Source organism: Medicago truncatula, chromosome 4 (assembly GCF_003473485.1).
Source record: "Medicago truncatula cultivar Jemalong A17 chromosome 4, MtrunA17r5.0-ANR, whole genome shotgun sequence".
NCBI classification, from domain to species: Eukaryota; Viridiplantae; Streptophyta; class Magnoliopsida; order Fabales; family Fabaceae; genus Medicago; species Medicago truncatula.
In genome coordinates this window covers 56842815-56860502 of record NC_053045.1, presented here as the reverse complement: position 1 = coordinate 56860502, position 17688 = coordinate 56842815, and the positions used below count along the sequence as shown (strand labels likewise).

The 17688-nt window shown below is 33.5% G+C and overlaps 3 protein-coding genes across 4 annotated transcripts; 1 reads left to right on the top strand and 2 right to left on the bottom strand.

The window, feature by feature from the left end:
* Nucleotides 1-1411: 1411 nt before the first annotated feature.
* Nucleotides 1412-3234, bottom strand: LOC25494019 (40S ribosomal protein S15a-1). Its single transcript, XM_013602732.3, has 4 exons — nucleotides 3093-3234; nucleotides 2875-3012; nucleotides 2553-2713; nucleotides 1412-1742 (listed from the first exon to the last, which is right to left on the bottom strand). The coding sequence occupies exons 2-4, from the start codon at nucleotides 3005-3007 to the stop codon at nucleotides 1644-1646; spliced, it is 393 nt and encodes a 130-aa protein (XP_013458186.1). The 5' UTR covers nucleotides 3008-3012; nucleotides 3093-3234; the 3' UTR covers nucleotides 1412-1643.
* Nucleotides 3235-5011: 1777 nt separating this feature from the next.
* Nucleotides 5012-7750, bottom strand: LOC25494017 (endo-1,3;1,4-beta-D-glucanase). 2 transcript variants are annotated; one of them, XM_013602728.3, is made up of 7 exons: nucleotides 7555-7750; nucleotides 7406-7460; nucleotides 7056-7182; nucleotides 6776-6866; nucleotides 6541-6615; nucleotides 5937-6037; nucleotides 5012-5376 (listed from the first exon to the last, which is right to left on the bottom strand). In XM_013602728.3, exons 1-7 carry the CDS (start codon nucleotides 7700-7702, stop codon nucleotides 5236-5238), a joined length of 738 nt encoding a protein of 245 aa, XP_013458182.2. In that variant the 5' UTR covers nucleotides 7703-7750; the 3' UTR covers nucleotides 5012-5235. The 2 variants fall into 2 exon arrangements, with proteins under 2 accessions (XP_013458182.2, XP_013458184.2); XM_013602730.3 differs by having other exon boundaries at nucleotides 7406-7427; nucleotides 7555-7749.
* Nucleotides 7751-16241: 8491 nt separating this feature from the next.
* Nucleotides 16242-17569, top strand: LOC25494016 (F-box/kelch-repeat protein At3g06240). The gene is made up of 3 exons (XM_013602727.2): nucleotides 16242-16673; nucleotides 16873-16953; nucleotides 17438-17569. Exons 1-3 carry the CDS (start codon nucleotides 16242-16244, stop codon nucleotides 17567-17569), a joined length of 645 nt encoding a protein of 214 aa, XP_013458181.2.
* Nucleotides 17570-17688: the final 119 nt, after the last annotated feature.

The following is a 17688-nucleotide window of genomic DNA, read 5'->3' as shown; positions in this document are numbered from 1 at the left end:
AAGTTGTTTTACATGAGCACAAAAATGAGTCAATCCAAATGTACCCTTAATATTCTTCAAAATTTAGCTTGTGTTTGAATTAACATTTGCAAATATACTTTTGAGTAAACTTCACTTCATTTTGCAAATGTACTTTTAGTTAAAACGAACGAAATGCTGTCGCTTTGAATTTGAATGAAATGGTTTTGGGGCTTGTGAGGGATCATAAGGGCTATTAAGATTAATTGAGATTAGAGATAATAAATAATTTAATTAAATCCAAATTTTAGGCTGAGTTTAGACCTCATGATCAATATGGGGCCTCAATACCCATCAATGCATGGTTTTCATTTTACTCAATGATGGATGACATCCAATATTGGGTTATTTACACAGAGGTATGGAAAAAATTGCGAAAAATCAAACAATTATACAATATCTGCCTTATGTAACACGTTGGGATTATTTAGCTACTATGTTCACAGAAGTAATAACCGTAAATGTAAGAACGACACTGGAATTTCTAAAAAGTCAAAACAATCCTACATTCAGTGGTGAAAGTAGTAATTTCGTCAAAAGGTTTGTAAAGAAGATGAAAATATATGTTTGTAAGTTATTTTAAGAAATAATTGAAAAGAGAATCCTAAATGGTATCGATGTTGTAAACTAGCTGCTTTTGGTGAATACAAAGTACAAATAATACAATAGGGCCAAGTGTTACATTCCAGCATATGTGAGTTGTGATTGTGAGCTGTGGGTAGAAAATCATCGCAATTTCAAAAGGACAAACAGACAAAGTATCACGTGAGGTTTCAATCCCTTTCATTATCATTCAATATAAAATATAAGAGGGGCTATTTTGTATCTATACCTCAATCAACACTTGTAAACTAAATACGTATTGGGTCCAGGTTTCAAACTGGTACTCCTTTTCATCCTTGGGGACAGGACGGTACCATTACAGAACCAGACACAAATATGCAAACACGGTTTCTTCTTACCTGTTTCTAAAATTATTGCTTGATGATAGAATGACCTAGTAGATTATAGCATAGGTACAATAATAATGGATGGACTTTTTCTATTGACTTATCATCCATATATTAATACCAAATCCTTTTTCACAGGATTCATCAAACATGTTTGAATGTGCGTTCAAAATAAAATATTTGGATTCTGGATTTATCAATCACCTCCACAGGTATACGACTAAATAACACCCTTCTTCAATTATTAAATCCAGTCAAACACCCTGCGTCTGCAAATGCTCTTTGTACATGACAATTGGACCCAAATTCTACGGGGTCAATCATCAATCCTTTTATGGATTTGGAACTATACTAATTTAACTTGAAGGATACTCTATGGCCTATGCAATATCATATTCTAATAACTGGACCAGATCAATTCAAATATCTATGATACGCGAACCTTATAATCAAAATGCTTACCATTGAAAACAATTCTGCCAGTACATTTCGGTACGATAAATATGTAAAGAAATCGGATAAATTATAGCAACCAACTTGGTTTTGTAAAACAAAATAAATAACATCACAAAACAGCTCCTACTATTCTTGATATTACTAATGGACTAGCACATCCACCATTACATCCAGGAAGCCAAAAACTGAAATCTCAAAAATCCTCAACAAGGAACTAGCCTAGTAGAAGAAGCCAAGGACCTTACCACCAACATTCTTTCTCCTAGCCTCTTCATGATCCATAATACCAGCAGAAGTGGTCAAAACAATGTATCCAAACTGCATATTTTATAATGATAAAAAATGTAAGGGATAACAGAAGAAACAGCATACACACACAAAAGGAAAGATCAACCATTCATATAAGTTCAATATTTGATCTTAATAATAACAATTTAAGGACAGCAGCACAAGAAAAAATCAACAACCTAGATTATCCAAGCAACAAATTGTTGATAGAGCTCAAACTATTAATTCCACACATAAAAGCCTTTAGTAGAAGGTTAAAATTGATCATATTAAACAGAATTTTTTAGGACTAAACTGGTGTTTTCCGTTCCAAAAAGACCAAATAGGTAACAAGTGTATACCCTTTATTCAAAAAAACCTTGGAGTAAAAGAGTTAGAAACTATACAAAAGAAACAAGCCAATCTTTTATATGAAGTATGAACTATCATGATTTTGAAAAAATCTACTTGAACAAAATGGTATCCATTCAATCGATAATACTGAAAAAAGCTCTTCAAAGTTCACACAAATATGCATTGGAAGTGGAACATGCTAGCATAGCTATATATAAGAACATGGTCATGTTTGGATAGACAGCTTACTTTACAGCTATTAAAGTAAACAATTATCATGATAAACACTTATGTATATGAACAAAAGATAAAATAAGTTTACGTTTTTATCATATAAGCTATAAGCGATGTTTATGAAAATAAGCTGAAAACAGCTTACGAACATGTCATAAACCATTTTCATAAGTTCCCTCAAACAATCTCACAAGTGATAAGCTCAAATAAGTCAATTCCAACATACAATACGCAAAAGAAATCTCCCAAAAATTAGTGTTGTTTTCAACTGACCTGTCTGGAAGGGAGAAGTCTAGCAGTCCAACCTTCAATCTCCTTGACACCGACATCAAAACGAGGACTAATAACCCCACATTTGTTCAACCTACCATTCAATTCAACAACGATTTTCCCAGATCTGTGATCATCAACATACTCAAACTCTCCAATATAACCTATAAATCATAACCCACAAAAAATATATTAAATCAAAAACCTTAAAAATTGAACCATGTAATAAACCCCCAAAATTATACCAAATCAAGACCCTAAATAATAGAATCATACAACATTCAATAACAAAAAATAAAAACAATGATTTTAGAGAAATATATACCGTGTTTTTGCATAACGATGAGGAATTTGATGATGACCTTAGAGGAAGGCCTAATCATAACTTGACGCTTTCCTCTTTTCTCAGCATTGTACATACTCTTAAGAGCATCGTTCAAAACACTGACTCTAACCATGATTTCTGAGATTCACAAAAACTGATTCAATAACCTAAATGGTAATGAAATGGAAGAGATTTAAGAAGAAGAAGATGGATCTTACCGAAAGGGAAGAGAAAGGTGCCGAAAACACGTCGCCGTCGAAGAAATCGAAATCAGAGGAAATGAAATCGCGACGGCGCAGTTTGCAAGTAAGGTGAGACTTATATATTCCTAGGGTTTACAAAGGTTTTGATTTATGACTTTTTTTAAAAAAAACTATAGAATTTTTTTTTTCTTCTTAAATTTTCCAAAAAGTAATTTTTTTTTATTTTTTTTTTAATGTTAATCGTCAAGTTAATTTATCGGATTTATGTGGAAAGGAGACCCATTATATGAAATTTAGTTGAAAGTAAATAAAGTCGGGTTAAAAATCATTTTATCATAATAATTCTTTTAGTTTAGCAATTAGTTGTCTTACTATAGTTCATCGAAATTGATAAGTTGATCAGGTTTAAAGCAAAGGAAAATAATTGAACTTTTAAAATAAGTTAAAAGACCAAAGTGATATTTGAACCAAAAAGTCATCCCATTGTATATGTCGTTTTATTATTTTAATGAAGCATGATTTTTTTTTTTAGTATAGCCCTAATTATTTATTACTTTCATTTTTACGATTCTTGTATTTTCTCTTCCTTATTTCACTAATGAAGAATACGTTTGTAAAATAAGTGAATAAAATTATGTGTGTCAGTTAATTCGTGTTATTTATTAACATGACTTCTATTGTGAGATGAATGTGTTTATAAATTTATTTTAATTAAGGTGCTTTATGGGCCAGATGTTAATCCAAACTAAAACAAAAAAAAAATTCTTTAGTAAAGAACAAACATTGGTTTAGTAGATGCCAAATGGGAAATATATGTTGACCGCTTCATTTTGTACACACTTTGTACTACTTGCTGATGTGACAGTTTTAATATTAAAAAACTGTTCTATCAAATTAAAAAGTTGACTATTCAGCTCTCCCTCACTCAAAGAGCTCTCTCTTTCTTCTCCGATCACCCGCCACCCCATTCCGCCTCGTCGCCGCCGGAGTCTTCCCCTCTCTCTACATTTTCTTCTTCGACCATCCTCCCACACAACATATTTGAAGAAGAAAAAAAATGTAAATCTGCATATCTGAAAATGAAATATATGAGATGGGTCGCAAAACAATGACAGATCTGAACAATAGGCGTGGTTAGATATGAGATGAGACGGCGGGGGACTGTGGTGGTAGTGAAATATGATGGTGATACGACGAGCGAGGGTGGTGGTGGTGGCAGAGAGAAGAGGCAGGAGAGACGACAACATTGGTGGTTGCTAAGGACGGGGTCGGTAGTGGTGGCTGAGGATGAGGTGGGTGGCAGTGGTGGTGCAAAGGTTGTGTTCCCGTATCTGAGAAGGGAGAAGGTGACCTTTCACTAAAAGAAATGAGGAGGAGGTAGGTGGCAATGGTGGCTGAGGATGACGGCGGTGGTGAGTACGAGGGAGGAGATCTCATTGGCTAGTGACTAAAAAGGGGAACAAGGAGAAAGACGCGATAGGATCAGATGAGTGGTGTACACAAGCAGGATGTACAAGAGTGGAAATGGAATATTATTTTATTATTTAATTTGATAGGTAAGTGGTGTACAAGAGTGAAATGTACATGTAGGGATGTCAATTAATGTATCAATACTCATACCAAATATATGTAAAGTTAATGGGTAACACTTGTGTGACATATCATTTGATGAGATTGATGATATTGACCGACCACAATCTTACAAGTGGCTTTCTTCTCTCTCTTTCAGAAGATTTTTATTTTGTTTTTTTATACGCTTGTGATATTATGGTTGACCAATGTCACCAAGTGCTATATGTCACTCAAGTGCAACCCAAAGTTTATGGTGTATGGTGCACACGGCACATATATCTTGCACCTCTCACAAGATTGTTTTTTAATGGATTGCTAAGTTATATTATTAAATGATATAACGAAGTTTATTGATGCCATGGTAGAAAATAAACTTATATATGATATAGTATTGTTTTAGTTATGCACATTAGACAAAAACCCAAATATAATTCAGAATACATGAAATCAAATTGCAACAAATGAATCCTTAAAATAGACCTTTAAGATTTCATATCACATTTATTTTGCTGTAAATAATAAAAGCATGGAATGAGTGACATGTTTACATCCTCCACTCTAGGAGTTCTTCATCCAACAAGATTTCTCACTTAAGATGTTTATCAAACCAATCCAACAAGATCTGACGTGCCTCCTCTGAAGCCTTCACAGCTTCTGGGTCTTTAGTGTCATACCTTATAGTCCAGCCATGCGAGACATTAGGAAATATTTTAACAAAACTATCAACCTGCACAAACAAAAGGATACATGAGTGATATATCTTAAAATACATGACAATTATTTTTTTTTAATGTCAAATGTTAATAAGTAGTTGCTCTATTAGTTGTTCTTTTTTGTACGGGTTTGAATTCAAGAACTTCAAATTTTTATTTCTTACCTTAATTCAGTTGAACTACTCAACCTCACTACCCCAATCAACATAATGAGTAAATTCTCAAGTAGTTCGACAAGTGTCACTCTTTCTTCCAGTTAGTCTTTAAAGTTTATGAGAATAATAAATAATTTGTAAAGCTTAAGTAGTCCCTAAAGTATAAAACATGTGGTGGTGATGGTTGCAATTTATTTGCCACTTTATCACTCAGCAGATATCAACTAACGGTTCCCTTAAAAAATAAAAAATAAAATATCAACTAACGGTATGGACTATATTAGTGTTCACATTGGAATAAGTACGATCTAAATACTCGAAATTTTTTGCATAAGGAAAACATATCTAAGGAACATACAGAAATGTATAGATGTATATGTAATGGTAAATAACCACAAAAGAATGGAAGATTCACTGACTTCAGAGTTAGCAGCCAAGACTTGTTCAAATTGTTTTATGACCTCTGGAGGAGTAACTTGGTCATTCTCAGCTCCAAGTATAGCAATTGGAATATTAACACCTGAAAGAAAGACTAATAATTAATTGCTACATCATGAACATTGTAAGAATATATGGAAAATTTGTCATAATATTTGGGTTGTATCTAAGAATAATTTAGAATACTCATGCTTTATATCTTAGGATAACTTCTCATTTTTCTTTAATTTTGACTATTTGTTTCACTATACAATTACCGACAAATAATATATTTTAGAAAAACGAAGAGTAATTATTATTTGTACTTCGATGATGAATAAATTATTCCAATAAGTCCCTTAAAAAAAAATCTAATAAACGGTAGTTAAACACTTCACGTAACAGGTTAGTCAATAAAAGCATGCATAAAACTATGTAGGAAGTTAAGAGTCATTGAGCCTCTTACATTCAAATATATTTAAAATTGGTGTCATGATAATTGACAAGAAGTTCACATGGCTTTATTAAACTAATTTACTGAGTCCTCTAATCAAGGAATATGCAAATTGAGAAATAATTCAAACACTGAAAAATGAAAATCCATACCATTGATGTCGTCTACTGTGATGTATGATGGATGTGCTAACACAGCAGCTTGAATGAGTTCACACACAGTCTTAGCTGATAGAAAGAATAAAACATAAATATATAATACATTCACCTTATAGACTTAGACGGCAATCTAAGAGATTAAAGGAGTTGAAGGTTCAGTGTCAACGAAGAAATATCTTTATACACAAAAAGGAGGGTAAGAAAACCAAACAAGTTAAAAGACACTCACCACCCCAACAAAATCCAGCAGCTCCAATAGTAGAAATACCTTTACTTTTCAAGGCTTCAATTATGGGTTGTGAAACTTCAAAACCTGTCTCCTATAAATATAATACATGCAAGTACCAGAAAATTATTATGTATTATAAATAAATGTGGAAGGCACAATAACATTAAACAAGGCGTTTAGCATCTTAATCATAATTTAAGATCAGAGTTATCAAAAATTGAATTTCAATACAGTTTTTTCTTATTTAAAAAAAAAAAAAAATCATTATAAAAGTACTAACTGGCAGATGGTCTTTCACCCAAACATCTATAGGTCTGTCAACATTCCGAGGATCATAGGGATCTCCGTTGAAGAAGTCGGGAACCACCACATAATACCCGGTTGCTGCAACCTTGTCGGCAAACATCCTTCACAAAACAATTCAACGAAATGTAAACCAGAAGGAATGAAACAACCGATTCTTTTACAAGTGAAAAAAGGTAGACAGGCCAAAAAGTCAAAATCTATTTACTTCAAATTTAATTTTGACGAAGTTCATTATTTACTTTTGCTTATATTCAAGACCAAAGGAAGCGCTTAGTATCAACATTTCATATTGAAAAACGTGAGAATTGATAATTATCATCATACCTTAAAATTGGGGCTTTATATCCTACAAAACAAATTAAGCATGTGAAGACAAAAACTGTTAAACATGTGTAGATGCATTCAATATATGAAACCATGACCTCCTCAAAATAATCAGCCATAGATAAGAAGGAAAGGCAATAGAACAGTACCAAAAATGTCGGAGACGAGGAGAATGACGAAGGTGCAAAGAGGAGAACCAGTGAGATAAGCATCAACACCACCAAGTTTAGCAACATGGCCAGCACCACTGAAAGAGTTCAGAATTGGTGGGTTTGAGCAGCATGCCGGACCTAACATTTTTGTTTGTTTGACCTTTTAATTTTACTTCCCTCCAAAATACTTAACACTCACATTTCTATTTATAACTAGATTAGATGTATGTGTAGGACCCACTACATGCGGGTAAAATCCAGCCAAAGAAATTTGCTTCTAACAAATTGAATGCTGCTTGTGCTATAGCCTTTCGATCATAGGCTTGTAGCTTGTGGGGCTGATTTTGAAGAATATTCAATAGGTTTAATTACACTTTTAATTCTCGTGTTTTAGCCTACTCATGAAAATGGTCATGCTCTTTTAAAACAGAACAAAATTGTCCTTCAATTATCATTTTTGTTGCATTTTTCGTCCTCCCCTCCATTTTATCCTCCAAAAACGCACATGTGTCAGATTTTTAACTGATGTGGTAAAAAAAACACCTGTGGCAATTCCCACATGAAAAATGTAATTTAAATCAATTAAATAATAAATTTTAAAAAAAAATTAAAAAATATAAAATGCTTAAAATAAAATAAAAAACCTATGTTGTAAATCAAAATTCAGAATTATTAACATTCATTCATCTCTTCTTGAACAAAAAAAAAACAAGTTTAAGTTAAAAAATTAAGGCTTAAATATGTAAATCGTCCCTGTAATTTGGCGTGTTTTTGGTTTTCGTCCCTGTATCTTTTTTTGTTCTAAAACAACCCCTGTAAGTTAATAACCTTTTGCTTTTCGTCCCTCCAGTCAAACTCTGTTACAAAAACGCCTTGCTGACTAACGGTGAGTGACGTAGCAGGTGCTGACTTGGCCAAACACGCTTATGTGGACTGACAGATGATCCCTGACTATATTACAGGGACCAAAACTAAAAACGAAAAGTTACAGAAGGACGAAATTAAAAATCACGAAGTTAAAAATTTGAAATTAAAAACCCTTGTTGTTTCCATCTTCTTCCTCTCTATTTGCCATATTCTTTTTCTTCTTCTTCTTTTGTGCTTCTGAAATCACATGCCTGGCAACAATGTCTTCATCATCCATTATTTTTTTTTCTTCAATTGAATTTCACAGCTTCTTCATCGTATGGAACGAAATTAAAAATCACGAAGTTAAAAACCTATGCCATCTTCTTCATCATCTTCTCTCTGTTGTATGGATTCCATTCCAACTTGTATTGATTTTGTTACGATAATATGGAACAAAGATGGATGTACCAATTCATATACCCAATTCCTTCCTTGGTTACCCCACAAGAAAATTAATAATAATAATGTAAAGCACAAGAATGATGTTTCCATTGTTCTTCTTATCCTTACAATTGTAATCTCACCCTTCTCATTTCTCATATGCTTCAAACTTTGTCATAATTCCACCAACAAGAAAGAATACACAACGACAACAAAGAATGAGAATTTGTTTGACATATGGAATTATGATGGAAAAATAACATATGATGACATTATTAAAGCAACACTTTGACATTAGATATTGCATCGTGACATAAGCATATGGAAGTGTATACAAGACTCAATTATCATGTGGCAAATTTGCCACCTTAAAGAAACTTCACAACTATGAAGCAGATGTGTCGTCTTTTGATGCGAGTTTCAGAATTGAAGTGAGAATATTATCAAAAATAAACAGATAAATATTGTTAAGCTTTATGGATTTTGCTTGCACAAAAGAATCATATTTTCAATCTATCAATACATGAAAAAAGAAAGTTTGTTCTCGATTTTGTATGAGGATTTAGAAGTTGTGGAATTCAATTGCAGAAAAAGACTTAATTGATGATGAAGACATTGTTAGCACGGCATACAATTTCAATGGTGCAGAATAAGAAGAATATGGCAGAGAGAGACGAAGAAGATGGAAACAACAAGGGATTTTAATTTCAAATTTTATAACTTCATGATTTTTAATTTCGTCCTTCTGTAATTTTTCGTTTTTGGTTTTGGTCCATGTAATCTAGTCAGGGATCTTCTGGAAGGCCACCTAAATTTCATATTTAGGTGTTTTTAATTTCGTCCCTATGTACCTTTTCATTTTTAGTTTTGGTCCCTGTAATATAGTCAGGGATCATCTGTCAGTCCACATAAGCGTGTTTGGTCAAGTCAGCACTTGCCACGTCACTCACTGTTAGCCAACAAGGCGTTTTTGTAACCGAGTTTGACGGGAAGGACGAAAATCAAAATGTTATCAACTTGCAGGGGTTATTTTAGAACAAAAAAAGATACAAGGACGAAAACAAAAAACACGCAAAATTACAAGGACGATTTACATATTTAAGTCAAAAATTAAAAAGAAAACAAAAAAATTTAGAAAACAAATCAACGTGTTCTAGTTCTTCTTCTTCCTCCATAGCTCCTCTCATAACACCATAACATTAGATATTATCCATTTCCAGTTCGTCTTCAACCCAAAAATCACAAAATTGTATCCCAATTGTTGTTGAAACTGCAAAATCGTTTTCCTCTGTTGTTGAAACCGTAAATCGCAAATCTTGTTTCAGTTCTGCTTCATTCTTGTACTGAAACTGCAAAATTGATTTCCTCTTTCGTTTCTCTTGTCGTGTAAGGTGTAATCATGTTCTATTAGTGTACTGAACAAGAAAAGATAGAAGGAACTGAAAATGATTTCATTAATTTCCAGATTTAGGAATTAGGGTTCTAATGTTCTTATAGATGAAATTTTTTATTTCTTTTCCATCAATTTTTGAAAGGAAGCAAAAAAACGAGTGGAATTTGGTTTGATGTTGTTGATTTTTTTTTTTGAATCAGCATAATATATTAGAAAAGCCTAGCACAAGATGTGCAATTAGGCAAGCTGTTACAAAAAGACCCCTGCTAACTGATAACCACAGCAACGATAGGAGCCAAGCAGGAAAAGGAAATTACAAAAATTGAAAGAGCCAAAAAATACAAACAGAACAGAAACTATATGCAAGCTCTCCCAACACCGAACAACAAGCTGAGACCGCAAAAACCAGTCCCTAAAGCAGATTCAAAAAAAGCCCCATTCATCTTTTACTTGTTGATGTTTGCTGCTGTTGTTGTTGAAGAGATGAATTCGGCGAAATCTATTTTTCTCGGTTTATGGGTTGTTGTTGTTACCAAATGATCCTATTTTGATGTTTTAAATTTGAAGAAATCCATATTTTTCTAGGTTGGGTGGATGCTGATGTTGGGTTGCTGCTGTTGTTGTTAAGTTCCTTGCTTGTCTAGTAAACTCACGTGAAAGAGGGAGAGAATTTTTTTTTTTTGTTTGAAAGGATGCAAAGAGCATCTAATCATTTCATTAAAGAGAAAAGAAGTACAAAAGAGAAAAGGGGGACCAAACTAAAACCTTTTCAAAAGGTAACATACCTAAAGTTGGGCCTACCCAACCTATTCCTATTGTACTCCCTCCTAACAAAGTCAGGAATGCTATCAAACCAAAACAGCTCTGAAGAAGATAAAGACAAACCAAAATTCGCCAGTCTATCCGCACATATATTTCCTTCCCTGTAAACATGCGAAGCACAGAATCTCATCCTATGGGTAGACTGAATACAATTTTCCCACCTATTTTTTAAACTTCAAGGAACAACATATTTGGATTTGAAAGCAAGAATCACTAACTGAGAGTCTGTCTCTAACCAAACATTGAAGATTCCCATCAAGGCAGCAATTTCAATAGCATTGATTGCTGCAATTAGTTCAGCATAAAGAGCATTAGCATCACCAAGAAATTGAGAGAATCCACCTAAATAAACACCCTCGGAGTTCCTAAAAATTCCACCCGCTGCTGCTCTTGAAGGATTCTTGATAGATGCACCGTATTTGTTCACCTTCACCCAAGAATGCATAGGAGGAGCCCAAATGATTTCTTTGATCAAGGAAGCCCTAGGAGGCTTGATGTTAACTTTGCAAGCTTTCAAGATGGTGAATTCTAACATATTAGCAGCAACAGTTTTAGTGGTAAGGTTCCCTGATAAAGAGACTTTGGAAATGATCAAGTTTATGACTATTCTCCAATCAACCGTCTTACCTTGAAATCGAATATTGTTCCTCCTAAGCCATATGATGTTTAAAATATTGATGATGCAAGCTTGAACTACTACTTTGCATTGAGGAGTCCAGCTATTTGCTAAGATAGCCCAAATATCCATCGGAGAATTGAAGATCAACGACATATTGAGAAGAGATGCTAGCCAAGACCATATTTTTGAAGCAAAGGTGAATTCAAAGAATAAATGAAAAGTGGTTTCCTTATAATCCTGACAGGATGAACACATTGAGGGGAGGTTACAACCTCTAAGAGCAAGGTTACCATCGGTAGGGAGCTTGTTGTGCATGAGTCTCCAAGTCATCAAAGATTTTGAAGGTGGGATATCTGGGCTCCATAAATCCTTGGCCCAAGAAATATTTTGGCCAGCACCATACTTGAATAGAAAAGCTTCCTTAAGAGAAAGATCACCCGTTGAACTAGTTTTCCAGACAAGTTTATCATTTTTGGATGCTTGGGAAGAGTAATTTGCATGACAAGTTGACTCAAAATGGGGTAAGAATCCAGGATCGATTGAGGGATGTGCCAGAGAGAATTATGAATGTATTCAGAGATCCTAGCTGTTAGAGTGCTATGAACAATATCTGGCAAATTAAGCAAAGATGCAATAGGTTTGTCAATCCAGGTATCAAGCCAAAAATTAATATTCTCTCCATTACCTATGATCCAGCTGCAATTGTCATTGATGTTGTTGATTTCTGATTTAACACTGCTCCAAATAGAAGAGAAAATATCGTGAGAGATTACTTTCCTTCCCCTAAACACCTTGCTTCGAAGGAGAATTGCCCAATCTTCACTAGAATTTTTAAGATCCCAGCACATTTCAAATTAGTTGATTCGTTCAGAGTATACAAAGACCTCAACCCCAAGCCACCTTCTGAAAAAGGTTTACACACCTTCTTCCAAGAAATAGTAACCAGCTTCCTTTTAGAGATGTCACCGCTCTAGATAAAATTTATGATCCAAGCCTCTACTTCTTTTAACAAGGAATTGGGCCAAGAGTACAAAGAGATTGTGTTCATCATCATACCTTGAATCACAGCTTTCATAAGAGTGACTCTCCCTGCAATAGATAAAAGAGAGGCTTTCCAAGCACCAAGCTTAGACTTAATCTTATCCGCAATAGGCTGCAAATGAGATTTTTTTGGTTTCCCTTTAAAAATTGGAACTCCAAGGTAAGAAAAAGGAAAAGAACCTTTATTAAAACCTATAAGATTAGTTATCTGCTTCAGCCTGGCATTAGAGATAGAACCATAATAAACAGTAGACTTGGAGGGATTGATAACTTGGCCTGAAGCCAGAACATAAGAATTGAACAAGTCCATGAGAGCATTAATTGAAGATAACTTTCCTTTGCAAAATATCATTTTTGTTGAAACTAATTTGCAAAATTTAGAATCCATATCTATTTTTTTAAATTCTTTCCAATACCATAGTTTGAATGGTTTTATTTTGATTTTAATTTTAATTTCATATTTTGTGAAAGGGGTATAATGGACTTTTCTCACATGTTTGGATTCATTAAGTGAAAAAATTGTCATTTTCAATTACAATTTGTTTTTTTTTTTAATTTATTAAATGTTTAAATTGTTTTTTAAATAAAAAATTAATTTTTTAATGACATGTAAATGTTATTTTCACATAGGTGTTCATTTGCCATCTCAATGTATTTGGAGGATAAAATGAGTGGTAGGATTATAAATGCAACAAAAATGATAATTGAAGGACAGTTTTGTTGTGTTTTAAAAGGGCAGGATCATTTTCGTGGTTAGGCCAAAACACATGGACCAAAAGTGTAATTAAGCCTATTCAATATTGTGCATCCAAGAGAGAGGTGAGACCGTGAGAGAATATTGTAATATTTTTTAATATAATGAAATATTTTTTGGAGTTTGTCACGTGGTTTTTCTCTTAGTATTATAGAGTTTTTCATGTTAAATATTGGTATTTAATTTTATCGCCACCACTGCGTTGTAAGATTCAATTTCTTTTATATTTTGGAATTTTAATTTACATTCGCATTATACTCGTCGAGAGCCAACGGTATGTATAAAATAATATAAATATATTTTTGATCAAATGCATCTAAAGATCCTTTAAGTTTTTCGTTTTTCTCAAAGTCGTCCTTTAAGTTTCAAAAGTCCCAAACAAGTCCTTTTAGTTTTTGAATCGTTTCAAACAGGTCATTTTAAAGGATGATGGTGATGATTTAGATGATAACAACAAAGAGCATTATCCACCATTTGTCATGCCTAAAAAGATGACTAATTTTAAGTGGATGTTAGGAGTCAGATTTGGTACCAAAGATGAGTTCAAGGAAGCAATTACCAACTATGCTATCTACAATAGGACTTGTTTGAAAAGATTCAAAATCTAAAAGAACTTGTTTGAGACTTTTGAAACTTAAAGGACGACTTTGAAAAAAATGAAAAACTTAAAGGACCATTAGATGCATTTAACCTATATTTTTTCTATATTATGTGTGAAGGTTTGTCCCTCATCTACAGAGCAGCATTTGCAGTTTGTTTGTTTGACCTTAAGGGTGTGTTTGTTTTAATAGATAGAGAGAGGAAAGATTGTGAGGGGACAAAATGAAACTGGAAAGGAAAGATTTCTATTGTTTGGAGCAACATAAAAAGACATAGGAAAGAAGAATATTGATGGGGCCCACACAAAAATTGTTTCCGCGCTGGTTTGTGCAGAAAGGGTGTAGAAAACCCATTCTTATGTTGAAAAGTCACAAATGCCCTTGCTTTCAAATTGTTTCCGTTTCCAGCGCTTTTTTTTAGTGTAAGTACCATTTTTCTTTTTTGTGTCAGGTTTTCATCATTTTTTGTTACCATTTCTATGTTTTATTTTTTTGTATTTTTATTTTGACATTATGTTCTATTTTTTGTATTATATTATGAATTTATTTTATCTTAGAATATTATAAATATTAATATAAGAAAATACATATCAATTTAATATATGGATCATAATGTAATTTATTTTGGACAGAGAACTTGAGAAACACTAGTATTATGTTTAAAATGTCTAAAATACCTCAATTTTTATTATTTATTTTTTTTCTAACATATTATTTTTGTTTAAGGGTACTTATGTCAATTACTACATTTAGGCATTTCTTTCCTCCAACTTTCTATTCCACTTTCTCTTGTACCAAACAACCAAAACAATCCTCTCACTTTCTACTCTTTCTCTTTCCTTAGACAATCTTTCCTTTCACTTTCTTTGCGCATCCAAACAAACCCTAAATATTTTTGTTTTGTTAACCGCACTTCCTTCCAAGTCCAACACTCCCATTTTCTATAACTATATGCATGAAGGAATAGCACGTAAATTCTATATCAAGAAGTCTTTGTTCACAAAATATCATGAAACACGTTACGGTTTAAATAAATCAATTTTTCTTTTGGGTCGATGGACAAATGGTAAATTGTACCAAAATTTACTCATATAACTATAAAGTTTTAAGTTCGTAAAAGTGTTCAATGTAATAATATCGACATTTATTTTGAAAACACCAAAATGAATTGTATATAAATATAATCACATCAAACAAGCCCTTCCAACACAAATAGTTCTTAACAAACAATAGACAACCATAACAAAACACAAACTAAAACTGCATCGTAAGAAACATAAACAAGACACTTAAGAGGATTAAACCACCAATTGTGATAATCTAAATCAAACGATGGATAAGCCACTTTTAACCACCAAAATAAATCAACCTAAACTTTATCACATAAGATTTGCATGTTTTCCTCTTTGCGATAAAAAATTCGCTTGTTTCTTTCTTTTCAGATAATCCACACACAACTAAGGTCAAAGAATATGCATAATTTTGCGAAGGTTCTTAGAGAACCTGTGAGAGAAGTAAAATGAGCAAAATGTTCTGATATAGAGTCTAGACCTGCCGTGACACATCCTAACCAAAGAGAGAGCAAAGACCAAATCTTCCCAAAAAATTGCAACGAACGAACAAATGATTAACATCATCGTCCCTACCTCAACCTCCCATGCGTCTCTTGTCATTATATGATTAACAAATGTTCTGACATAATCCCCGCACAAATATGACACTAATAGCATTTTTCGTAATTTCCTTACAATTTCGTAGAAACATCCATCTCTCTTATGCTTGTGTCCCTCGTCTCTCCCCTGTGTCTTAATTCTGACACTACCACGACCCATGTAAACCTAGCGAACTTGAGAAATATTCATCTATCTTGTATTTGACAATTCTCGATTGGACTACTGTTCATTGAGCTTTAATTGTTTGTTGTTCTCGCCTCTCGACTACCAATTTAGATTACTTTTAGTTGTAAATAATAATAATAATATATTTCCTCGGGTCATATTTATAAGAAAAAAACTATTTTTAAGTTTATTGGAAACTCTATGTATCTATAATAGGGTTAAATATGTTTTTAGTCCTTATAAATATGTCAATTTTTTGTTTTAGTCTCTCTAAAATTTTCCTTCAACTTTTAGTTCCGATAAAATTTTCAATCTTCACTTTTGGTTAATGCAGAGGTTTTATATTGTTTCATTGTGCTTCAACCCTCTCTACCTGTGGAATCCATCTACTGGATTTCACAAACAAATACCTTTGTCACCTTTTGGTTCCGATTTAGATGCAGAATATTTCCATGGTTTTGGATATGATCAGTCAACAGATGATTACTTGGTTGTTTCAATGTCCGTTGATCCATCACACTTTGAGTTTTTCTCATTGAGAGTTAATACATGGAAAGAAATTGAGTTCTTCCCTTATACGAATTCATGTGAAGATAAGCCCAATGCAGGGGTGCTCTATAATGGGGCTATTCATTGGTTGGCTTATCGTCATGATTTACGAAAGGATGTTATTGTTGCCTTTGATTTAATGGAAAGGGAACTTTTTGATATGCTTTTGCCAGATGAGTTTCGAGATACACTTGATTATTGTAGTTTGTGGGTATTTGGAGAACTTCTCAGTTTTAGTGCTATATAACGATAAACCAATGTGGACAAGGTTGTGGAGGAGATTAAGGTTATGTCGTGGAGATGGGGGTTAAGTCGGTTGGAAACGACGGCTTGCTTGTTTTATGAGTGGCAATGGAATCCTATTGAGTGCTTGAGGCAGTAGTGTTTTTGCTGGACTGTTGTGCTCTGAGATTGAAGCTGCGGTATTCGGCACTTGCGGGACAGTTTTTGGTGCTGCTGTCAGTGCTGTATATGACAGCATCAATTTTCTGGTTTTTTGTTGCAGCAGGTTCGGCTGCTGTTTTCTGTTGTTAGCCGCCCAGTTTTGGTTGGTTTAGTGTTCTGGGTGTTTGTTTTGGGGGTTTTCCAGTATGTCGGTGCCCTTTGTATTATTCTTGCCAACGAGTTTGTTGTGCTTCTTGTACACTCTCGACGTGAATAAAATTTGCTTATTCCAACAAAAAAAAAACGATAAACCAAAGCTTTTTAGAGCAATGTTTCAACCATATCACAGATTTTTCGAAATATGGATATATAAATTCCCTTTCAATCTCAAGATAATCCAAGGACACACGACAATAAATAATCCAAGGACACAAAATCAGCATTATAGCAAAATTGTGACTTGCACAATGAAAAAGTGGTATGTTGACAGATTGAATGATGAAACATACACTACAAGAAAACTAGATATTTCAGTCCAGGTTTTGTGAGAACCTAGTGTCCTCGGAACGTGCTTTGATCTGACTGTTGCAGGGCGCCAGTTTCAAAGTTATTTCTGAGGAACTTTCTGAGGAAAGTGTCCACATAATGTTTGAAAATATGACCGTTGCAGTTGAGTGTGTTTTCGAGGTAGATTCCCGAGGAAAGTGTCTTCCAAATGTTTAATAATCTGACCGGTGCAGTGCAGACATTATAGTATGATACTATGTTGATAAATGTCATCTGTTAAAGGGACTTATTATATTGTTAGATGGAGTTTGGAGCCAGTATAAATTTATTTCAAT